General features: G+C 52.0%; 5 protein-coding genes across 5 annotated transcripts; 2 read left to right on the plus strand and 3 right to left on the minus strand.

Annotated features, from left to right (window-relative positions):
- On the minus strand, positions 1-2,341 carry CC77DRAFT_39619 (quinate permease). The gene is made up of 6 exons (XM_018531526.1): positions 2,144-2,341; positions 1,851-2,090; positions 1,462-1,795; positions 1,390-1,408; positions 549-1,336; positions 1-495 (listed from the first exon to the last, which is right to left on the minus strand). The coding sequence occupies exons 2-6, from the start codon at positions 2,039-2,041 to the stop codon at positions 199-201; spliced, it is 1,629 nt and encodes a 542-aa protein (XP_018391786.1). The 5' UTR covers positions 2,042-2,090; positions 2,144-2,341; the 3' UTR covers positions 1-198.
- A 1,244-nt stretch (positions 2,342-3,585) lies between these two features.
- Positions 3,586-5,625, plus strand: CC77DRAFT_924816 (hypothetical protein; the record flags this gene model as incomplete). The annotated part of the gene is made up of 2 exons (XM_018533823.1): positions 3,586-4,076; positions 4,149-5,625. The coding sequence occupies 2 exons, from the start codon at positions 3,586-3,588 to the stop codon at positions 5,623-5,625; spliced, it is 1,968 nt and encodes a 655-aa protein (XP_018391787.1).
- A 514-nt stretch (positions 5,626-6,139) lies between these two features.
- On the plus strand, positions 6,140-7,326 carry CC77DRAFT_923954 (Pkinase-domain-containing protein; the record flags this gene model as incomplete). Its single annotated transcript, XM_018533771.1, has 2 exons — positions 6,140-6,361; positions 6,409-7,326. Coding segments are annotated over 2 exons (1,140 nt in total), but the record flags the coding sequence as incomplete, so codon positions are not given.
- A 4,200-nt stretch (positions 7,327-11,526) lies between these two features.
- Positions 11,527-12,553, minus strand: CC77DRAFT_43771 (hypothetical protein). The gene has a single exon (XM_018531683.1). The coding sequence runs from the start codon at positions 12,374-12,376 to the stop codon at positions 11,750-11,752; it is 627 nt and encodes a 208-aa protein (XP_018391789.1). The 5' UTR covers positions 12,377-12,553; the 3' UTR covers positions 11,527-11,749.
- A 3,069-nt stretch (positions 12,554-15,622) lies between these two features.
- Positions 15,623-17,928, minus strand: CC77DRAFT_925341 (hypothetical protein; the record flags this gene model as incomplete). The annotated part of the gene is made up of 4 exons (XM_018533858.1): positions 15,623-16,324; positions 16,569-17,022; positions 17,076-17,825; positions 17,879-17,928. 4 exons carry the CDS (start codon positions 17,926-17,928, stop codon positions 15,623-15,625), a joined length of 1,956 nt encoding a protein of 651 aa, XP_018391790.1.
- Between the last annotated feature and the right edge of the window lie 2,891 nt (positions 17,929-20,819).

A 20,819-nucleotide genomic window follows, 5' to 3' on the forward strand; every position in this document is an offset into this window, starting at 1 on the left:
CTCTCTCTCTCTCTCTCTCTCTCTCTCTCTCTCTCATGTCACATTCTCCACATAACCATATGCGGTCTTGAACAAGTGTTTGTGCAAAGAGTGGCACGAAGCTCGTGACTTCATTAAATCATCATGCTAGTGCTAAGTAACGACAGCCTAGCCTCGACCAGAAACAAACTGGCAGCAACAAATCTCGCATACAGTCGTCTAGTGACCGACCTTCTCCTCACGGACAACAGTCGAGTTCTTGCCGTCCATGTCGAGCTCAGTGCCATGGGCGTGGTTCTCGCGATCAGCCTCCATGTTCTTGACAAGCTCAGTGATACCAAAGAGGTCGTCCATCTTCTCGAGCGACAGACCCTTGGTCTCGGGAATGAGGAACCAGACAAAGATGAACATGGTGAAGCAGAATGAACCGTAGGTGAAGAAAGTTCCGTAACCACCCTGACCCATGGTAGCCATCATGTTGGGAGTAGCGCGAGCGACGACGAAGTTGAAGAGCCACTAGTATAAAATCAGTACATAACCCACATGCATCTCATACAGTCAGAACTTACCTGAGTAGCAGCAGCGATGGCAACATTGAGGGAACGGAGACGTGCGGCGGGAATCTCAGACACGTAGATCCAGCAAACTGGTCCCCAACCAAACTGGAAGAAGAGGGCGAAGAGGAACACGCAGACAAGGGCAAAGTATCCGGCACCTGGTACGGGCTCTCCCGCGATGGGCGGGTCAACACGCATGTAGATACCAATGTAGAACATGGCCAGTCCCTGTGCGATCGAGGTCCAGAGGAGCGAACGACGACGACCAAGAGAATCGGCGGCAAAGATCAAGAAGGCGAAACATCCGACCATCTTAACAATACCATAAATACCGGTAGCGAAAAGCTTGACCGAGTTACCCTTGAGTCCGAGGGCGGCGAAGATTTGAGGTGCGTAGTAGTTGATGGCGTTCGTTCCAGTCATCTGTTGGCAGATCATGAGTCCGATGGAGATGAGGGCGCGCTTGCGGTTACCAGGGATGGTGAACATCTCCTTGAGAAGATCCTTGACACTAGCACCGGCAACAAGCATACGCTCGTGCTCGAGCTGATCGGCGATGTCCTTGATCTCATCCTGGACGTAGGCATGAGACGATGGCAGGTTTCGCATGCGGGCAAGGACGGTAGTGGCCTCTTCCCACTTGTCTTGCTTGGCGAGGAAACGGGGCGACTCTTTGTTCAGGGCCATGCAGCCGACAAGGAGAACAGCGGGAAGAGCTTGAAGAGCGAGAGGAACAATGTAGACTTGCGCACCGCCGGAGAGGTGCATGAGCGATCCGTAGTTCACCCAGAACGCGAGACCTATCTCTGTCAGTATTTGGTTCACATGCAGTTCGTACAGGGCCATTTCTTACAGGTTCCTGTAGCAATGAACTAAATACGAGTCAGTGTATGTCTCACATGCATCTCGTAGAGGCACAACTTACCAATTGGTAAAGACCGGTGAGACCGCCACGGATACCACGAGGAGCGTTTTCTGAGATGTAAAGAGGGACAACCATGGAGGCGCCTCCGACACCGAGACCAGCGACGAAGCGACCGACGTACATGGCCTCGAGTGAACCCATGGCAACGGCTTGAATAACGCAACCGACAATGGTCACGAGACCAGCGACCTGGAGTGCCATCTTACGACCCCAGCGATCGGCGAACCACGAGGCGACGAAGCAACCGGCGAAACAGCCAGCTTGGAGAGTTGAGGCGATGTTGGCGTTCAAGTTGGCCTTGCCGACCTTGTCGAGGTTGGTAATGTCGTATTTGCTACATGTCATGTCAGTGTTGTGAAGACGGAAATAAGTGCAGAGGGAGCACATACTCTTGGAACTCCTTCAGCTCAAGTACACCACCAATGGTTCCGATATCGAATCCGAACAACATGCCACCAAAGCAGGCTGAACCAGCCATGGCGAAGGCGCGCCATCCGTAAATCTCATGAGGATCAGTCTTGATGGAGTCGTTCTTGACAATCATGCGAATGAACTTCGCACCGGCGGATGGAGACGACATGACGGCGGATAGTTGGCGATGTTCTACCGTATCGGCTGGCTATAAAGATCTATCTTATCGTTAGCATGCATGATGTTGTGTAACATATGACAGAGTACATACCTTGTCGATGGGCGACTGCTAAACCTCAAACTGACCCTGGACCAGACGCTGGTGTACGGCACCAGATGGAGCTCGAAGGGAATGAGTGAAGAGAGAGATGTCTCCGCAGACTGATGTTCAAAACCCCAGTGGGATGTGCATGACCATCTATATAAACAGGATGGTACTGCGGCCCATGCGCTATCCCGCTATCCTCGCAGCACTAGCTCCTTGCTCAAGACGGGGTAACTGCCTGGTCCAACGCCGCGGTCTTTGCCATCTTGCCTCAAGCTATCGTGAACCCCAGACTAGACCCCAGACTCCACGTTCCAAATCCTCCACAGACAGCTCTCACTGCTGCCGCTAGAGCCAACCGACTTCCCCAGACCAGGTAGCTAGATCGTTAGATGGACGAGTCCTCGTGGCTCCGGCCAATGGGGTCGATTCAGAACCAGCACCGCACTTTCTCAAAGAGAGCATGGTGGTGATATTGTCTTGGCTCGGCGGAAACCTCGTGGTGGGATTTGTGGAGTCAGTGAAAGGCCGTCTTGGAACCGCCAAGTCCGCGCCTTTTTCCGTCCAGTTGCGAGGAAGCGTGGCGTTGCAACTTCAATGAAACAAGACTTGCCAAGAGCCATGTCCCCAGGTCGGCAGACCAGTCTGGGGTGTCCCCACTCTCGAGTGTTGGGGGAGAATTGAGCAACGGCCAGCCTTTCCGTGTTTGGTTTGGTAAGATGCTGACCCCCGCTGATAGCAGGCGCTACGGTTGTTGTGGCCATTTATCCGCGTATTAGACCTGCGAAGTGGTCGGGGTCATGGATGCCCCACGGTCGCGCCGACGCGTGATGGGTCGATTGCAAAGGATTGTGGATGCTGTGGAGAGGTGACGGTTCATGTAGGCAAAATGGACGTCCACGAGTTGTCGAATATGGTCGTGGGGTGATGGATACTTTGTAGCTTTTCAGGCAAAAGAGAAGCTTCGGGGTTTGGTGTCGCGAACCTCGGTGGAAGTTGCGACACTCAACACCTGCAGTCACCACTTAAGACGCACCACCAGCCCCACGCAAGAAGAGCCTCAAGACTGTCAATACTGGAATAAACGTTCGTCTCGTGTAAACGACTGCGGCGAAAATCAATACCGGAATTAAGCCTTTTCGCCTCATCACGCCCGAATCCGCAGCTTGTACAGGTTGCTTCCGTCTTGGAGTTCTGGGCTCCTGGGCATTTCGGCTGCGCTTAACACCACCAATACCAATCCATCAGCAGCTCACGTCAAGATCATTTCTGGACAAACTTATCGCCAAGGAAACTGAACATAATCGCCCGCGCAGCGGAGATAGCGGACACGGAAGTTTGCATTGCATATTCACCGTCAGTCGGTCCACCCAGGTAGAGACGTATCGTATCGATTGTGGTCAGCCACTTGCAGAAGCAACTACCCTAGGGCACCGGAAACCGGAAGCATGACAGCCACGACAGCAAATACCAATCGGGCTTTCGACCTGCACCCTTTCTCCACGAATCCGCTCAAGACGCGTGACGATGTTGTTGCCGCCGTAGGTTCACTGCTGGATCCCCTCATTCCTGGTTTCTCTCCAGACAATGCTTTGATCAAGGTAGGCTCCACAGGTACACGCTTTGATGAGACAGGTGCTCAGGTTGAGGGTTTCGCACGCCCACTATGGGGTCTCGCACCGCTGCTAGCTGGTGGCGGCAAGTATCCAGCAACCGACAAGTTTGTTCAAGGCCTCATTTCTGGCACGGATCCTGAGAGTCCAGAGTTCTGGGGGTACATGGAGGATACAGATCAGAGGATGGTGGAGGCGTGCCCGATTGGATTCACGCTTGCTGTTGCGAATAAACAGTTTTGGGATCCATTGACGGACAAGCAGAAGAAGAATGTGGAGACGTGGTTAGGGAGTATGAACGATAAGAAGATGCCGGATACAAACTGGTATGCTAGCCATTTGTTTCTTCAAGTCCCTGTCATGCTGTATCTTGAGATGTGATATTAAGTTTTTGCTAGGCTTTGGTTCCGCGTCTTCGCCAATCTGGGACTCGAGAGGAATGGGGCGAAGTGGTCAAAAGAGCAGCTAGAGAAGGATATCAAGCAGCTGAACACGTACTATCGTGGTGATGGCTGGTCCAACGATGGACCTGACACATATCGCCAGATGGACTACTACTCCGGCTCCTTTGCGATCCAATACCTGCAGCTCCTCTACTCTAAACTCGCCGCAGACATTGACCCGGAGCAAGCCGAAGAGTACAAGAAGCGCGCACACATGTACGCCCTTGACTTTGTCCATTACTTCGACCCTGAAGGCCGCGCCATTACCTTTGGTCGCTCGTTGACGTATCGATGGGCCATGGTAGCCTTTTGGGGCGCCGTCGCCTACGCCGACCTCGAGCTTCCTGAACCTCTTTCCTGGGGCGTAGTTAAGGGAATTTGGATGCGCAATTTACGTTGGTGGACAACGCAACACGACATCTTCCAGTCCAACGGCATGCTCACAGTGGGCTACTCGTACCCCAATTACTACCTAGCCGAGAACTACAACTCGCCGCAAAGTCCATACTGGTGCATGCTCGCCTTTGCTTGTCTCGCAGTCCCAGAGTCACATCCCTTCTGGTCTGCTAAAGAAGAGCCACATCCTTTTGCCAACACCCGCGTTGTGCGTTCGCTCCCTCATCCACGTCAAATCGTTTGCCGGTCCGGCGGCCACACCTTCCTCCTCTCGAGCGGTCAGTCTTGCCACTACGCTATCAAGAACAGCAACGCCAAGTACGGTAAGTTCGCCTACAGCGCCGCCTTTGCATACTCTGTTTCCACTGGTTACCAGGAACTCGAACAATTCGTGCCAGAGTCGCAACTCGCCTTCTCTGACGACGGGGGCGAGCTGTGGAAAATGCGGAGGGCACTTAACGGTGATTCGCAGATTGAGGATCGCGATGGAGTGCCTGTATTGGTGTCGAGCATGAAGCCATGGAGTGATGTGGAGATAACATCGTATCTGATCCCGCCAGCCGAGGATACACCAAACTGGCATCTGCGCGTCCATCGTGTGATTTCGGGTCGAGACGTCAAGAGCGCAGAAGGCGCATGGGCTGTGTACGGCGCACGCGAGTCTGACGGTCGCCTCCTCACTGAATGGAACGGTACACTGCGTAAATTAGACACCTCAGTCCCCGAAGGCGCCTCCTCAGACCATGCATCCGCCTTCGCAGCCTCGCCCCGTACAGGCGCAGTCGGCATCACGGATATCTACCAGAGCCAACGACAGGGTAGTGTAATCCTGGCTGATGCGAACAGCAATCTTGTCGAGAGTAGGACAGTGTTGCCCATTGTGCAAAAGGATATTAAGAAAGGGGAAACTGCGTGGTTGGTTACGGCGGTATTTGCTATGCCTGCCAGTAAAGAAGGGTGGAGGGAGGGGTGGAAAGAAGGCTGGGAGAAGAGACCGACTGTGCCTGGGTGGGTAAAGAGCATGCTTGAGGCATAGCACTCATGGAATGATGAACGAAGTATATTGCTAAAGCGCCCTGTTGAAGCATGTCCATGTATGCGCGCTCCTCGCGCCGTTGATGTGGCGTTGGTTGCCATTGTTGTTCTCAGTCATTTTTCGTAGCGTCCAATGGAAATGCTCCAAAGCACCATCGTGGGTTACTGCATCTAGAAATAGCAGCTAGTGTGGTGAAGGACCATGCACACGGACAGGGCGAGAAGGCTCGATGGGTGGCTGTCGGCGGTAGCGCAAAGTCAGGCGGCTGTTCTGGCGCCCCACCAAATCCACCCACATCCCACTCATCGACTCGCGCAACGTTGAACTCGACACAAGCGCCGACGAAGATCCATTCCACCTTTGCTGCTATCGCGACCGGACCCTTGTTTAACCATCCCCCCTCGCTCACTTCTTCTCTACCCACATCACCAAAACGGCGTCACCAGCCCCAACCCCCGACAAGTCCCGCCCGCCCTCACCTCTGCGCATTGCTAGCCAGCTCACGACCGCCTCGGCCATCCTCTGGGACCCCAAGTTTACCTCGCGAGCGCCCCCGGGCAGTCTCAAGCCAGTCCACGCCGGCACTCTTGTAGCCCCGCAGCGCACCGACTCGTCCATCAGCGTCCGCAACCTCGGCGACGGCCACACTGTGCCCATTGTACCTACCATGGACAACAGAAGACACCCCAGCTCCTTCCAGCAGCTGGAGAAGCTTGGTGAGGGAACATATGCTACTGTAGGCAGCCACGATGCACTTCACACATTGCATGCTAACTCGCTCAGGTGTTCAAGGGTCGCAACCGCCAGACGGGCGAGCTGGTAGCCCTGAAAGAGATACATCTTGACTCGGAGGAAGGCACGCCCTCGACCGCTATCCGCGAGATCTCGCTCATGAAGGAGCTGCGACACGAGAACATTGTCCTGCTACACGATGTCATACATACTGAGAACAAGCTCATGCTGGTCTTCGAATTCATGGACAAGGATCTCAAGAGGTATATGGACTCGCGGGGTGACCGCGGTGCTCTGGATCCTGCAACCATCAAGTCCTTCATGTACCAGCTGCTGAAAGGAATCGCTTTTTGCCACGAGGCCCGCGTCCTCCACCGTGATCTGAAGCCCCAGAACCTCCTGATCAACAACCGCGGCCAGCTGAAGTTGGCCGACTTCGGTCTCGCTCGCGCTTTCGGCATCCCCGTAAATACCTTCTCAAATGAAGTCGTAACTCTATGGTACCGTGCCCCTGACGTCCTGCTCGGCAGCAGAACCTACAACACAAGTATCGATATCTGGTCGGCAGGCTGCATCATGGCTGAGATGTACACTGGGCGGCCACTCTTTCCAGGAACCACCAACGAGGACCAGGTTCAGAAGATCTTCAGGCTTATGGGCACACCATCTGAACGATCATGGCCGGGCATCTCGCAGCTGCCAGAGTACAAGAACAACTTTCCTGTTTACCACACCCAGGACCTACGCCTTATACTGCCACAAGTCGACCAGGTCGGTCTCAGCCTCCTCAACTGTATGCTCCAGTTGCGGCCAGAGATGCGCATATCCGCTGCGAACGCACTTCAGCATCCCTGGTTCAGTGACCTGCCACAGAGGCAGCAGGAAATGGCGCAGATGCAAGCACAGGCCCAGGCTCAGGCCCAGCAACCGCAGATGGGTGGCTACCAAGTGCCTCAGAACGCCTACTAGCAGCAAGACGTACACCGAAACGCACCAACGCTACATTCACATGTGCAGCAGTTCCATCTACACACACAACAGCAAACACCAAGTGGAGACGAGGTCACACGAGCGGAGTATTACCAACATGCGCCGGGTTTTTAAGTGAGACGCGATACGTACAACTAGCGGGAAACATCAATATCTGGAATGGAATGACGTATCTTGCAGGTAAATTATCGTGAAGAGAGCCCTATTGGTCTCAAGGTGTGTGCTATGAATGGGTGAAAGAATCTGGGTACAACCGTCATTGTTCTCAGTTGCCACAGCGCCCCTACATTCTTCAGGACGCAGTATGTAAGGGTTATGGACGGATCCAGTCGATGTGAGTCTGCTGCAGCGGCTCTCAGAGCCAAGGTCCAAGCTCTCAAACTTCGAGACACGCACTTCATTGTTATTGTTGCTATACATCAGCCCTAGTTGGCTAACAGGGTTCTTTCTATCCCCAATTTCAATCTTTAGATCAGGCATTTATCCTTATTTTCACATCCAAGCAAACTTTTCTTCTTGCCCTCACTACTAATGAGATCGGAGTATCATTTTTGATGGAAGGCATAGACGAGCGTATGCACAAGGAGAGTGCCCCTTTGAGAAGCTGTAAGTTATGGTTTGAACATGGGCACAGGGGATTGGGGCTTGTTTAAAAAGCAAATTTGTGAAGTGACACATTTGCTCCTCTGTCGCGGATAATGGGATTCTGAATAGGCGACCTAGATGGTGACTAAGAACAGATAGGTCTGGAAGTACAAGGGGCGGAGACTCGCTAGCAAAAGAAGGCTACGAGGTTTATCTCGCACGATCCTGGCGATTGAGAGTTTGAGCATGAGTTAGAAGTCATGCCACCGCCAGACTAAAGCATTCATAGTTCATAGTTCATTGTTACAGCCTCATCTGCGGTATGGATTCATTCTAGTGACACCAATTCTAACCTTTGTCAGATCCATCTATACGGTATGCTTGAAAGCGAGAGGGCTAATTATCAATCGATCGGTGATACCTAGTATCGCTGCACCTATTTTTTTCAGCTCACCAACCATTTTTGCGATTTGGCCAACACTCCACGTAAATTACTCGATTCACCACTGAGCAGCCCACACTTTTCTACTCTCCTTTCGTAGGACACTGTCAATTCCTTAGATTTACACCTCTCCTCCAGGATCGTCTCTTGAGGCCCTTATTCCGTCTCCAAGGCAGCCTCTCCCTCCGCGATGACCTCCTTCGGACCTTCCATATCATGCTTCTCAAGTACAGGAACCAGAGCCCCCGGCCTTCCTTACACTCTTCTTCAGAACACGCATACCATGCTTCTCCAACAAAGGAGCAACAGAGTCAGCATGTGCTACCTTTGCCTTCAAATCTTCTAAGCTGTGTTCCTAGATCAAAGAGGGCAGACTTTCGGCTTGCCTTACCATCAACTTCAACTCTTGCATACCACGCCTTCCTCAATAGAGAATCTACAGTGTCAGCATATGCTGTCTTACCTTACAAAGCATCTTGTCCGTCGTGCCCTTCAAACCAGCATGATACCTCGTTAAATCCCGAAGCCTTTTTTCTCCCGGTCCAACGTAAATTGTATCTGTTTCCGACTGGACTTTCCCTCTGGTAAACTTCGGTGCTTGCTTCAACCATGTTGTGAAGGCTCACAACAACCTTCCAATACTTTTCCGATAACATGTCCACTTCTTGGATCTCAATCGAGGCAAGCTCGGTCTCGTCTGCATCCAGTGAGTAACACGTCAAAGTCATGAGCACTTGTTAGGCTTACCACAATACTCGTCACGGACCTCGCTCCTTCGTATTGACAGCTGCCCTCGTCTGATGGATGTTACGCATGGTCACATCTATTCGCCCTTCCTCCGGCTACAGCGGGTACCATCCAATCTTTACAGCCTAGCACTCTCTTCCAATTTCTCCTCGATGTTTCAGAGCGCCAGCTGGAGGTCGTGCACGGTGCGTAGAATCTTCGTTATCACCACGAGTGGGGGATGGTAACCACGTTGAGTGACCGTGGGCAAGGGCGGGAGAGCGCAATAATGTTTCAGTGCGATTTCAAGCAGAAGTCTTCAGCGGCATGCTTCGCTTCCCAGCAGAGGTAGTCGCGTCTAACACCTAAAGGAACACACACCTTGAACAAAACATGGTTGAAAGTACATAGCATATCATGAGCAGCTACTAGTAGCCTGGTTCTCAATTCTCTCATGCCCTCGATCATGATATTGGTTTTCATTGAGTAGAACGTGTGCCATTCTGCTTGCCACGTGGTTGCTCCTGCCTCTGCTAGATATTCACTGATCGAAATTTTCTTCTGTGTGACGCTGCGACTTCACACCACAAATACCTAGTCCGAAACAAGCTAAACGTCAGACAACGAACACTAAAGCTTCAGGCAGAGGGCCTAAACTAGTATGGCTAGAGCGTATGCGTCTGAGCATAGGGGGAAGCGAATGTTGGCAGACATCAACTAGCTGCTGTATAAGTATCAGGAAGGACTATATGCAGGGTTGCGACAGCTACGCAGACGGTGAACCAGTTTAGTGAGTGTGCACGTATCGAAAGCTCGCAAAGGACTTCCCAAGCAGTGTTCGCTAACGACGACTTTGTACGGATAGTGAGTATGCCGGCATGGATCTCTGCTGAACGGAGGACGTATGGAAGGCAGGATTGGGATGGCCTGAAAAAGGGAAAGACTGTGGATCGCGATGTGTGGGAATCTGCAAATCGGGATGCCTATGATACAGTATTTGAGAGGCTAGCTAGTGCATCTAGTTTCTCATCCCGGAATGATGTTTGTCGCATGACTGGAAGATCGGTGGAGCCGAGTGACTATCTACGTATACGGAATTCACCTTGTAATGTGAGGAGTTTTTCCCAGCATTTTACGGAGAGTCCAACGAGCAACAGTCCCAGTGTGGAGAAATGGGACCAAGCGATCCACGATTTTCGGTGGTTCTGCGACTGGACGGTGAGTGGAAAGAGGTTGTGCCCCTAGAACTGAAGGTATCTCTCTAGTAAAAGCTGATGCGATACATTCAAGGATCTACTCAGACCAAGGCCTGAAATGGAATGGCGGATTTGAACAAGGCCTGTGTCTTGACAAAGACCATCGGCAAGAATGATAAAGGGAGCTTCGGCGTACGCTGCAAGGCTGTGATTGTTGCAACAGCTAACGAAGCTTGCTCGACGTGTCCAGGGGCAAGACCTGGCGCTCGGGGCCAGTGGACAGCGATCACGCGTCCCGCGTGGTATCATTAACGATGGATAGCGTATCACTGCTGGGAGTTCTACCCCCTCCATCATATCTGCGCGTGGGCAAGGCGTGGGCGGAGATGAGGTACTAGGTGAAGGAGGACTGAGGACTGATGGAAAGAGACATGTTGGAGGGTATACAGTGGGGGGGGGGGGGAATGTGGTGGGTAGAGAGTTTGCCGCTTGACTGATAATCAGTCTCCACGATCTCAAGCACGTAATGGGCAACAGTCGAGGCTAGATAGAGACCGTAGAGGAATACGCCCTTAGTCATTCGACGACTTCCATATCTTCGTATATTTTACACATCGTTCTGGATGCTTCAGCAGCCCTCTAATTCGATTGCTTACGTCAATCACCTTCTTATACATAGCAATACCTCCCAGTATGTCGCCATTAAGGGTTATGAAATGATGCGTCTACAGCGTGTCTTCAGGTTTTTCACATGGTGCTTACCCATGACTAGACAATGGTTTTACGCTTAGACTCCAGGCCGGAGCAAGTCTTAACCTTTCCGGATCAAAGCCGGACGTGTATACAAGTCATGCATTGGAAATTCTCGGCGACGCCTGGATTATGCTCGTTTGTCAAGCGGCATTGGAGACATGCAGATACAGAAACAACGGCCCACAAACGCTTGGCCATGCCGACGGCGCGGCAACATCGGCATACAACGGAACTAGCATCTGCACATGTGTGAATGATGTCTCCGCAGCTCGGTTGGAAGCATTTTCTGCCTCCATCTTAGAGTAAAGAGGATCGGGAATTCGCCCAAAGGAAACGAAAAAAGCAACATCGTGATTGTAATTCCGGATATAACGAAAAAAGACGTTCCATGATAAGTGGAGGTGGGCGGCAGACCAGGTTCCTTGAGTGGTCTTCTCATGGCCGCTGTGGAGGAGATACGTGGCAAGTTGTTTCCATATTGCGAGTGAATGTGGTCGCCGAATTGAATGCGGCTCGGCGAAGTGACAATAGGCAACAAGGTACTGGGTTTTACTGAGTCGATCCGTGTATCGCGCGTGTGTTTCCTGGATTTTGCGGCTCAATCAACCATTTTCACATGTGCGCCAAGTTGTGCTACGTCGATATCACGTCTGTGTGATGAGTCTTGGCGGGGTACTGTTCTTATATCCGCGGACGCGTATCAGTCGGGGAATCGGAATCCAGAGTAATAGATAGAACAGCAGCGGGAATAAGGACGGGTAAATGCTTGAATGACCGCTGTCTGGTCTTGCCATGGAATGTGTGTTTTGGAGGGCAACGATGTTGGTGGAATGTACGAGAACACGATGACAACATGCTTCGGGGAAAAGGAAATATTGGCACGATAAGCAGTGATATCAGTCTTATCACGATATATGCAAGGCCCTGCGTGGTATCCAGGATTGACTGAGTCGTACAATAGGAATTGGAGGCTGGTGCAGAAAAACGGGAACGAGTATGGACTCATGCTCTTATCTGTGGATGGATATGTACTCGACAACATCAGGAATCGAGGAACCGGTGCTCTACTTCGTGTTAGTCCTTGACGGCAAGTGAAAACTACTATGCATACGAGATATTCGGAATCGATTTGCTGGTGGCCTGGCTGATTTTTTATCTTGAATACGTAGGTAGAGCGCAAGAATTTTGAGAGGCGCATTTTACTCAAGATAGAGCAAGATTGTCTAGTGTCTTTCAGGTATGATCTCCGTGCAGCAATACTCCTATTCCGAGCAATATGGAAGTACTCTTCAAGTGAGGTCGCTTTGTACTTCGGGCATACGAGCATTCAGAACATACGAGGCCGCGTCAAGCCACATCCTGCTCTTACCTTACAGGAGCCAGTTGGAGAATTGCTGTCTTAAGCATGCCATGCAACCACACACCGATCAGCCAAAAATCAACGTTTCCGCACCTCCATCGCTTGGACAAGATTCGGCTCAGCGCATGCGTCTAGGAAAGTGCAGGATTTAGAGACTTTGCTTGCGAAAATCGACAAGACCCTGAACGGGAGAAGGCGATCCGCGCTTCCGGATGCTCGGAACAGACATGCGCTTGTGGCACACCGATTGCAGCAGATTCATCGCATTGGAGCGGAACCGCGATCACTTCACATGTTTGATATTCTGGACACAGGAGTGGCGATTGCACGGGAGGAGTCGTTCGTAGCCAGTGTCATTGGCTGCGATATACGAAGATCCCGAGGTCTTTCGAATTTCGATCGCTCTTCCAACTGCGATTGCTGCGATCGCAATGCGCGGTCGCACGCACGCGCTCTGGACAAGCGAGGATCGATTCTGCCATCCTTGTTGTGATTGGGCCAAGCGTTCTTGACGATGCAAAGCTGAAAAGCAAAAGCGTCGTCACGATCGATACCGCAACCCGTCAAGGCGTCGAGGCTGGGATCACAAGACCTTTGAAGTACAACGCTGGACGTTTGCAGCCTTGCGCAGCGACGGCGCGCAAGTCTGGTGCAACGGTGCGCATGTGCATGCCAGCCACGACGTCCCGAAATTCAAGCCGGTGCGCTGTGAGCTGCAAGACGCAATGGCGTGCAGCGGTGCCACCAAAAGCAACTGGTAGTGTGGTGCAAGGACTACGTACGTAGTAAGGTCTTTTCAGCTTAGGTTTTTTCTGCCCAGGGAGTTGAGCCAGCGAGTCAAGCTACACTCCGCACCAATGGGAACAAGCTGCGAAATAGGGATCTGTCCCGATGTCGCCGTGGATTCTGCGAAGAATGGAATGCGAAATGAGCACGCGTTCCAGTGTTGCGTGTATCAGCGGAATAGACAGTGCATGTCGCATTGCATCTTACATCTGCATGCCGTTCGTTCCTTCCTGTTCCCATATGATTAAACAATAATAATTTGTGCAGCTAACTACTAGCGAATGGGAGCATCCGGGGATGTAGAACTACCACCGCTTGGGAAACATATACCGCATGTACAAGCGAATACGAGTCAGGCGGCGATGTTACCCGCCAATGAAATTTTGACCCAATCTTAGTCATCAGTAACAACCACATCAGACTAGTGCAAAGACCTGATGTGACCACCTGCAACTTACGTGAACGATTGCCGCCATCTTCCATGACTAACCCGTAAGCCGAGACCCTTTCTTCCTCCAAGCGCCCAGGGAGGGGAAAGAAGCCCCATTTCGAGGAGCCTGGCGATCGGTTCCTGATCACTCGGTGTCTCCGTCTGGGTTGTCAGCGGAGTGCGAAACCTAGCGCGGCGAAAATCGGGCCGACAAGAGGAAGCATGGACAGAAATTGAGAAGTGGAATATACCGTTACATGGGAGGGCATGAGTGAGTTGGTATATTCGCCACTTGCTACAATAGGAGTAGAGGAATAAAGTTTTTGAAGACCATGGACCATATGGTCGAGCGTCAGGACGTCGCAGACCGCGTTGGGCAGCTGGGCCAGGTGTAATTGCAGCAAATCTCAACAATGCTAATGCTCAAACACCCAGTCTCAGACTCAGTGCGTGCGCTGTACCAAACTATGCCCCAGACCTCGCAATACTAACGTTGTACGCGACTGCAACGTACGACTAATCGCGCAATGTCTCTTCCACCAGGGATGATGCAAAGGCCACCGGATGATAGCGAACACTATGACAGTAAAATCACGAGTCCACGCTTACCCTTCCCTTGGGTCACGGTCCATCAATCACGTTGTGCCAAGCCTTCCGTCGCCGTTGGACAGTCTCTCCAAGACAGGAACGCGCAATCGACATCTTCTCGAAGACCAAGCCTCTTCCACGAGGCTGACCCGTCCCTGATCCCCAGGGTCCCATCACGCCTCCAGCGCCAGAACCGCGACATGGTCCACCCCCGTCCCCGCCGGCTGTCAGTGATCACTCGGAGGAAACTTTTGCGAAGAGCAGCTAACAAAACGCTCCGACGTTAGACGGGCCGACCCCAGAGATAAAGCTTGAGACACTCTGAACGCGAATCGTGTGATTGGTGCCCAGGTGGTAATGAAAGCCCTGTTGCAGCCCAATGGACATGAGTCGGTACCATGTTGCATATGGGAAAGTCGCGTGGGATGTGGCATGACGTGTGTTTCGCGACTTGAACGTTTTCGACCTGTCTATGTAACTAACACTGGTGTAGTTACATGGACACCTATCATGTTTCGCTATTTGGATTTTAATGCATCCATGTCGTGAACTTTACTGCAAGTAACTTGAACGCGTGTACAATGCTAGGCGTACTAGGTCTCACTTCTCCTTTGCGAACCAATTATCCGGATTCGCATTCCTTGCTTCATGATCTTCATCTGCGTGTCGGTAGATTCCGAGCTCGTGTTGTAATAACGACAGGCCGGGATTGCCATACCCTCCCTTCCCTGGCTGCGGGTCCCGTGGAAGCTACACAGCCGCACTGGTGTACGACCATGTCATGTCAAAACCGGCTTTCCCAGACCTAACCGCCTCGTTCCGACCGTCAATCATGCCCACTCCAAGAACCACGAGTGACAGTGCTTGTCTCTTGGCCATGTTTTCGTAATCTTTGAGATCGAGAAGGGGGTCCGGGCCATGGCTGTGGTAATCAAGCGCATGGGTTGCCCTTGATTCATCATCTTGAAGAGGCAAGCCGGTGCATCGATTAACCCATGGGACACATGTCAATCGCTTAAAATATCCACGGTGGGCTTGGTGCTGCATGCAAGCACCTCCTCCCGCACGTGTGCTGACAGTGTTCCTTCCCGTCGGAAGAACTACCGGAGGATTGACGTTCGTAGCCTTGAGATCGCTGACAACCGGGAATCGCGGAATTCATGTCCTAAGCCCTGGCAGGTGACGCTTCCGGGTTCGTGACGAGGCGGTTCAACGTCGTCCGTGTTCCACGTGCTCCTTTTTTGAAGCTTTGGTCACTCGATGATTGTAAGGCTGTGCCGATACGAAGGCTGAACATGTACTTGAATGGTCAAAAGCTATACCATACTACCAAATCTAAATCGGTCCGCTGTCAGGACCAGGAATTCCTCTGCGCCGTTGTTGATATCCCTGCTCTTCACACCCAGATTCTATTGCTTGTACATCATGGGGTCGACGGGGTAACTTTGAATAGAAAAACGTGGGTCGTATGCTGTAGCATTAACGCCCATGTGGTGGCTCTGCATGTGCCCGTGCGAGGTGGGGAGTTGCATGGTCGGGTGACCTACGATTTGCGACCCCCGTTGTGACATAGGAGTCTCGTAGGGGCCAGGTGTCGTAGAAGTGCTCCTGGGAGCTGAGCTAGATGAGTGCGAATGTGCTGTACTGTGTGAGGAGTCGTACAGGGACATGTCGCCCACATGCGTAGTAGGTACATTGACCATGGAATGCTGGGATGTATTGAAGGGAAGTTGGGCTCCGGTCTGGGCGGCGAGTCGACGAATCAGATCATTTGAAGGATACGAGGGCGACGTTGCGTTGGGATTCGCCGAATAGTCATCGGCGACATTGGAGGGAAGTGTCCCCGAGCCAGTAGCATTAAGGCCGAGCGTGCCTGCGGGAACCGTCTGGGGGAGGTTCAGTGACCGGGGAAGCGGAAGGTTGGGTAGGACTTCGGAGAGCTTTGCGAGGAGAAGAGGAAGGTATCGAGTCTGTCCACCACGAAGGGTCGATATGAGAGTGAGGAAACGCGACACATAGTCGCGAGGGCCCAAAGCAAATGCATCAGGCGAAAAGGATGTGCATGCAACGACATCAGTCAGACAGCAAGCAATGTCGAATAGCTTCTCGATCTGCAGCGCTGTTAGCTAACGTTTGGCATGACAGATAGGGCAAAACGTGGCAGGGGTGTAGGTGGAGGGACGGACCAGCCAGTTTGGCTAGTCAGGGCATGGACGTCAGAGATAGACGTTGCCTAGTGCGGCGCTAGTGCGATCGAAATACAACAGGGATGGTTCCAGCGAGAGATGGAGGGGCTCGAACAGAGACAATCTCCAGCTTTGGGGCTGACGAGCAAAAAAATGAGAAACTGCTTACCAGTCCTACGCCGTGCATTTCCATGGCTTGTTGGGAAAATTGGTGCGAAATAGTGAGAAGGTCCCTGGCGATTTCGATGGGGTATTTGAATGTGAGGGGGATGTCATTTGACACGCTGCTCACAAGGCCCTGGCAAACACTTAGTTGCCATGCCTGTGATCGCAGCCATTGTTGTGTGATGCGGATTTGAACTTCTTGGACTTCTGTGCACTCAAAATATGCGGGAACGGCCTCTGAAAGTTGGGTTTGGACTTGCGTAATCCATGCCGCGCTTGCATGTGTGTTGTGCACTCGATTCCAGAGGTTGATGAATGTATCGTCTATGATCTTGAACATGTTGATCATAAGTTCCAGTCCAACGGCAATGGGTCGATCGGAAGGAACCTCGTCTAGCGAAGGCGGGTGGATGGTTGGATGTAAGGTAATTGGGCGATGTTTGTGTAACGCATATGTCCTACAAGCAGTTAGTTGCGCGCACTGAGAAGACATCTTGACTTGTAGTTATACCTTTCAGCTATGAAGAGCAGCCAGTACAGAACTCGTTTGCGTGATATATCGAGAGGGTCGTGTTTGTAGGTCTCCTCGTCATGCATACCAAGTAGCTGCGCTTGTGTAGTAGCATCCCGGAGGTATGTCCATGCTGTGTTCTCGCGCGCCAGTCCAAAGTAGCAGCCACTGTAGAACCATGATGTGAGCACGCTGTAGTGGGTGGGATTCTCGCGGTGATCGTAGCCTTGTCGTACACGAACCGACTCTTCCAGCAGGACATGGCCGATGCCGACATTTGACATGTGGGCCATTTCTGGTCGTGGTAGTACGCTGACGGGTGGCTTGTGGTTGGCCTGAATCATGACGTAGGCGCATAGTGCAACCACCATACAGTATGCCTCTGTCGAGCGGTCCATACCGACTGCGGCTTCTTGCGCTCTTTGGCGATGCAAGACAGGCTCTGAGGGGTAGACATGGGCGAAGAAGTATTCTATGCAGCTCTCAACGAGAGCGGGGGGCATAAGGCCAGGTGTGCGAGCAAATGTCGAGGATAGTGTCCGGCCATCGAATCCAAGATCGGTTGGGAATCCGGCAGCAAGTTGAGCATTGCGTTGAGTTTCGCGAAGTTCAGATAGGACTTTGGCGCGGCTGCCTTTAGGGCCTTTCTTCTGTGGGATGGCATTGTATGTGCATGCAAGGCCAGCAGAGACGCAGTTCTTGCAAGGGGCCGTGCCTTCACCAATGCACTTGACCTTTCTTCGGTGACAGCTACGAGAAAGAATGAGTGGTGTGGCATGTGAATGTGTACCGACGATACGTACCTATCGCAGGCTCGCTTGACCGGAGCAGTTGTGGTAGGAGTGGAAGCCATGATGGAGTGCAAGCTAGTGTGGGAACGTCTCGTCATCTACTTGATGAGGAATGCAGTCGCCGAGCGGATCCGCTGGTTCCTATTAGTACAACAGACATGTTGCGCCTACACTCGGGGAGATATCATCGAAGGTTCCTTGTGTCATTGTGCTTGAATGAATGCTCATTCGCACCTGGTTAACCTGGACGATTGAGAAGCCCAAGCGTCCAAAGTGCATATTAGACTCAACTAGTTAGCATCACTGCGCCAGTCGACATGGGGCTGATAGCTCGCGAGTCCAATGATGCAACATGGAGAAGCGGCCTGCGTCCCTGGTTCCACGGCTGGGGAAAGAGTCTGCAGGGCAGCGCGTCGGACGCCGGTCAAACGCCTACCACACGGTCGCAAGCCATGGGGCTTAGGCGGTCTGGTGGGCTGGACCTTGCTTGGAGAAACATCCTAGGCTGACCGCTGGGCATGCTGCAGCGATGGCACGGGCGGTTCTTGCAGAGCGACGGGAGCTTCGTTAGTGCCATACTAGGGTGACCTGTAACTAGCCGAGATTCCCCCGTTGGGCTGTTATGGGCAGGTATTCCGTAATGGATGTCCTAGGGTTTTTGTGATCATTTTTTCCAAGTGCTGATGCGCGCGCGAATATGTAAAGGGTACTGTGCACTCAAATTGTGGCAATTTTGACATGGCAAGGTTGAAAGGGCTCCGTCCATGACGCTACGCGGTTTCCATGGCGGAATCTTGGGCTCTGAACATTGTACCTGACAGGACTCATGGCCTAAACTCCGGACTGACCGCTTCCCGAACATGAATTTCGGTACTGACTGGGCATGTCCCACGGATGGTAGAGAAACGGGGCGATGGCGCCGACAATTGCTCCATACTCAGAGTCTTCATGTGCGCTTCATTGGCGGTATGGACCGGTGCTTGCCGCAATCGTCGTCATGCCACCCAACAAGCAGGACAGAGCTCATGCATCTGGTTTGGAGGAAGATAGACTGTAGCCATGATCCGATTTCGTATTCGATGGGTAGTTTCAGCGAGGCGCAGCTGGTGATGCGTTGGTAAGGTTCGCGGGAAAAACCCCTGGTAAGCGTAGCGAGTGAGGGTTGCATCGGGATGCCGAATTCGCCACGAGGCGTTGTCGACAACTGTGCTTCTCCGTACAGGACAGCAAACACAGAGTTCTTTGTACTGGGACAGTAGCGACTCCCTCATGGCTTATATCCTCTGTCCTAAAGGGCCTTTTGCGGTCTCCACCGTCGGATCGAGACAGTCAAGGTTCCGAGATGCTGCCGGCAGCGATCAAAATTGGTTCAACGGCGTCGAGACCGCGAATGGGAGAGGCTGGACCCGCCTCCAAAAGTAGGTTTGCCACCAGCGGTATCATGCGTACGCCACACGTCACTGCTCATAGGATAGTAATACAACCAACTGGAAGAAACTTAGGAGTTCGCGAGAGAAGTCTTGGTAACGTGTGAATAAGCGATGGTGTTGAGGCTTGTCGTAGATCCGGGGAGCTGGAATTATGTATCTCCCTCGTCTATGCTCCGCTAGCGGCAGCGCCATTGGTAAGATTCGTGATGCTTGGCATAGGCTCCGCGGAGGACACAAGGCAACGTCACCCGTTAGCATGAACGTGGCGTTCTAGAGCGTGCAGCGTGCATTGCAGCTTCCTCAAGTATAGATATGCGTTTCACGATGAAGCAGCTTCGATAGCAACATCGTGGTGTGCAGCACCGTTAACCGGACAGCGTCTCCTAATGAAGAAGTCATCATTAGTAGGACTTGGAGAGATATCTTCAGGCCGTCCGTCCACCCATGCTGGCTGACTCATGTATCTTGAGGCGGCAGATCAAGAACTGCATACGGCAATATGTCCGTTGTGTTGTTGTCGCATGCGTTTGACGAAGAACGTTGGGAATCCTCGGGAGTCAGTGCCTTGAGCTCAGACTGCCGTCTCTCGAAGTGGTCTCTTAATTGTAGCATCAAATCGGTACTTTACAAGCGTCATAGTAGTAGCAGCTCATAGTTGTATCACCGGATGTTTGTCTGTCACCGCACGAAATCAGTCTTGGTACGCCAATAGATGATCATGTACTTACCTGGGTACTTTGCTCGGCCGAACCGAGAAAAATGGTCGAGCTACATCTTGCATCCTGAATACCTTACTCGACATTGACTTACTCTAGTCTGCGTGCTCGAGCTTGGTTGGTTTTATTCCAGAAACTTGATTGGGGACCTTGGACAGTTTCGATATTTACCAAGTACCTGCGTGAGGTTTCTTGCATAGAGCGATTGAGTGCGTACGTGTGTCTTGGTTGATATTGTAGCGAGAGATGAGGACAGCTTACCATGCTGCGCCTGAAGTAGCCATCTCCATGCTCAACCATGGTACCTAGGTAGTCATGATAATATCCAACCAAGGTACCTAGGTGTTATGGTAACAACAGACTCTGCAATGGTTGTGCGATGACTTGTTTGAATAACCCATACAGTATCGAACTATCAGTATCATGATGTATGTATCAAGACACCACTATGTTCGCGAGAGGACGCCCTACACGTTATTCTGGGGTCCAGCTTATTTTTTTTGGATGAAAACTTAGGCGTACCCCAATCCTCACAGATTTCCCATTCAGGAAGCACTCTTACTCGAACCCAAAGCACCGATTCGGGCATCATTCCGCCAATGCTAGGCTCAAACAAAAAACGGGATGTTTCTCATGACAGCAAAAAAAAAAGCAGATGGCGAGGCATGGAAGTAAGGTAGAACACCAAATACTTTCATCATAGCCTCCAGCCTAGAGTATACATGCTAATTCCCAACGATAAGGCCTACCAGTGCTCGATCTTCTGTACAATACCTTGGCCGTCATCGATCTTAGTGCCGTCAACTT

This window comes from Alternaria alternata (assembly GCF_001642055.1).
Source record: "Alternaria alternata strain SRC1lrK2f unplaced genomic scaffold CC77scaffold_1, whole genome shotgun sequence".
Lineage (NCBI taxonomy): Eukaryota > Fungi > Ascomycota > Dothideomycetes > Pleosporales > Pleosporaceae > Alternaria > Alternaria alternata.

What these genes read in the sequence shown, in the direction of transcription:
- CC77DRAFT_39619 (XM_018531526.1), bottom strand. Translation starts at nt 2,041, where the DNA reads ATGTCGTCTCCATCCGCCGGTGCGAAGTTCATTCGCATGATTGTCAAG. An exon ending in GAGCTGAAGGAGTTCCAAGA is followed by an intron (nt 1,796 to 1,850) that starts GTATGTGCTCCC and finishes CATGACATGTAG; the next exon opens with CAAATACGACATTACCAACC. An exon ending in CCATCGCTGCTGCTACTCAG is followed by an intron (nt 496 to 548) that starts GTAAGTTCTGAC and finishes ATTTTATACTAG; the next exon opens with TGGCTCTTCAACTTCGTCGT.
- CC77DRAFT_43771 (XM_018531683.1), bottom strand. Translation starts at nt 12,376, where the DNA reads ATGCTCGTATGCCCGAAGTACAAAGCGACCTCACTTGAAGAGTACTTC.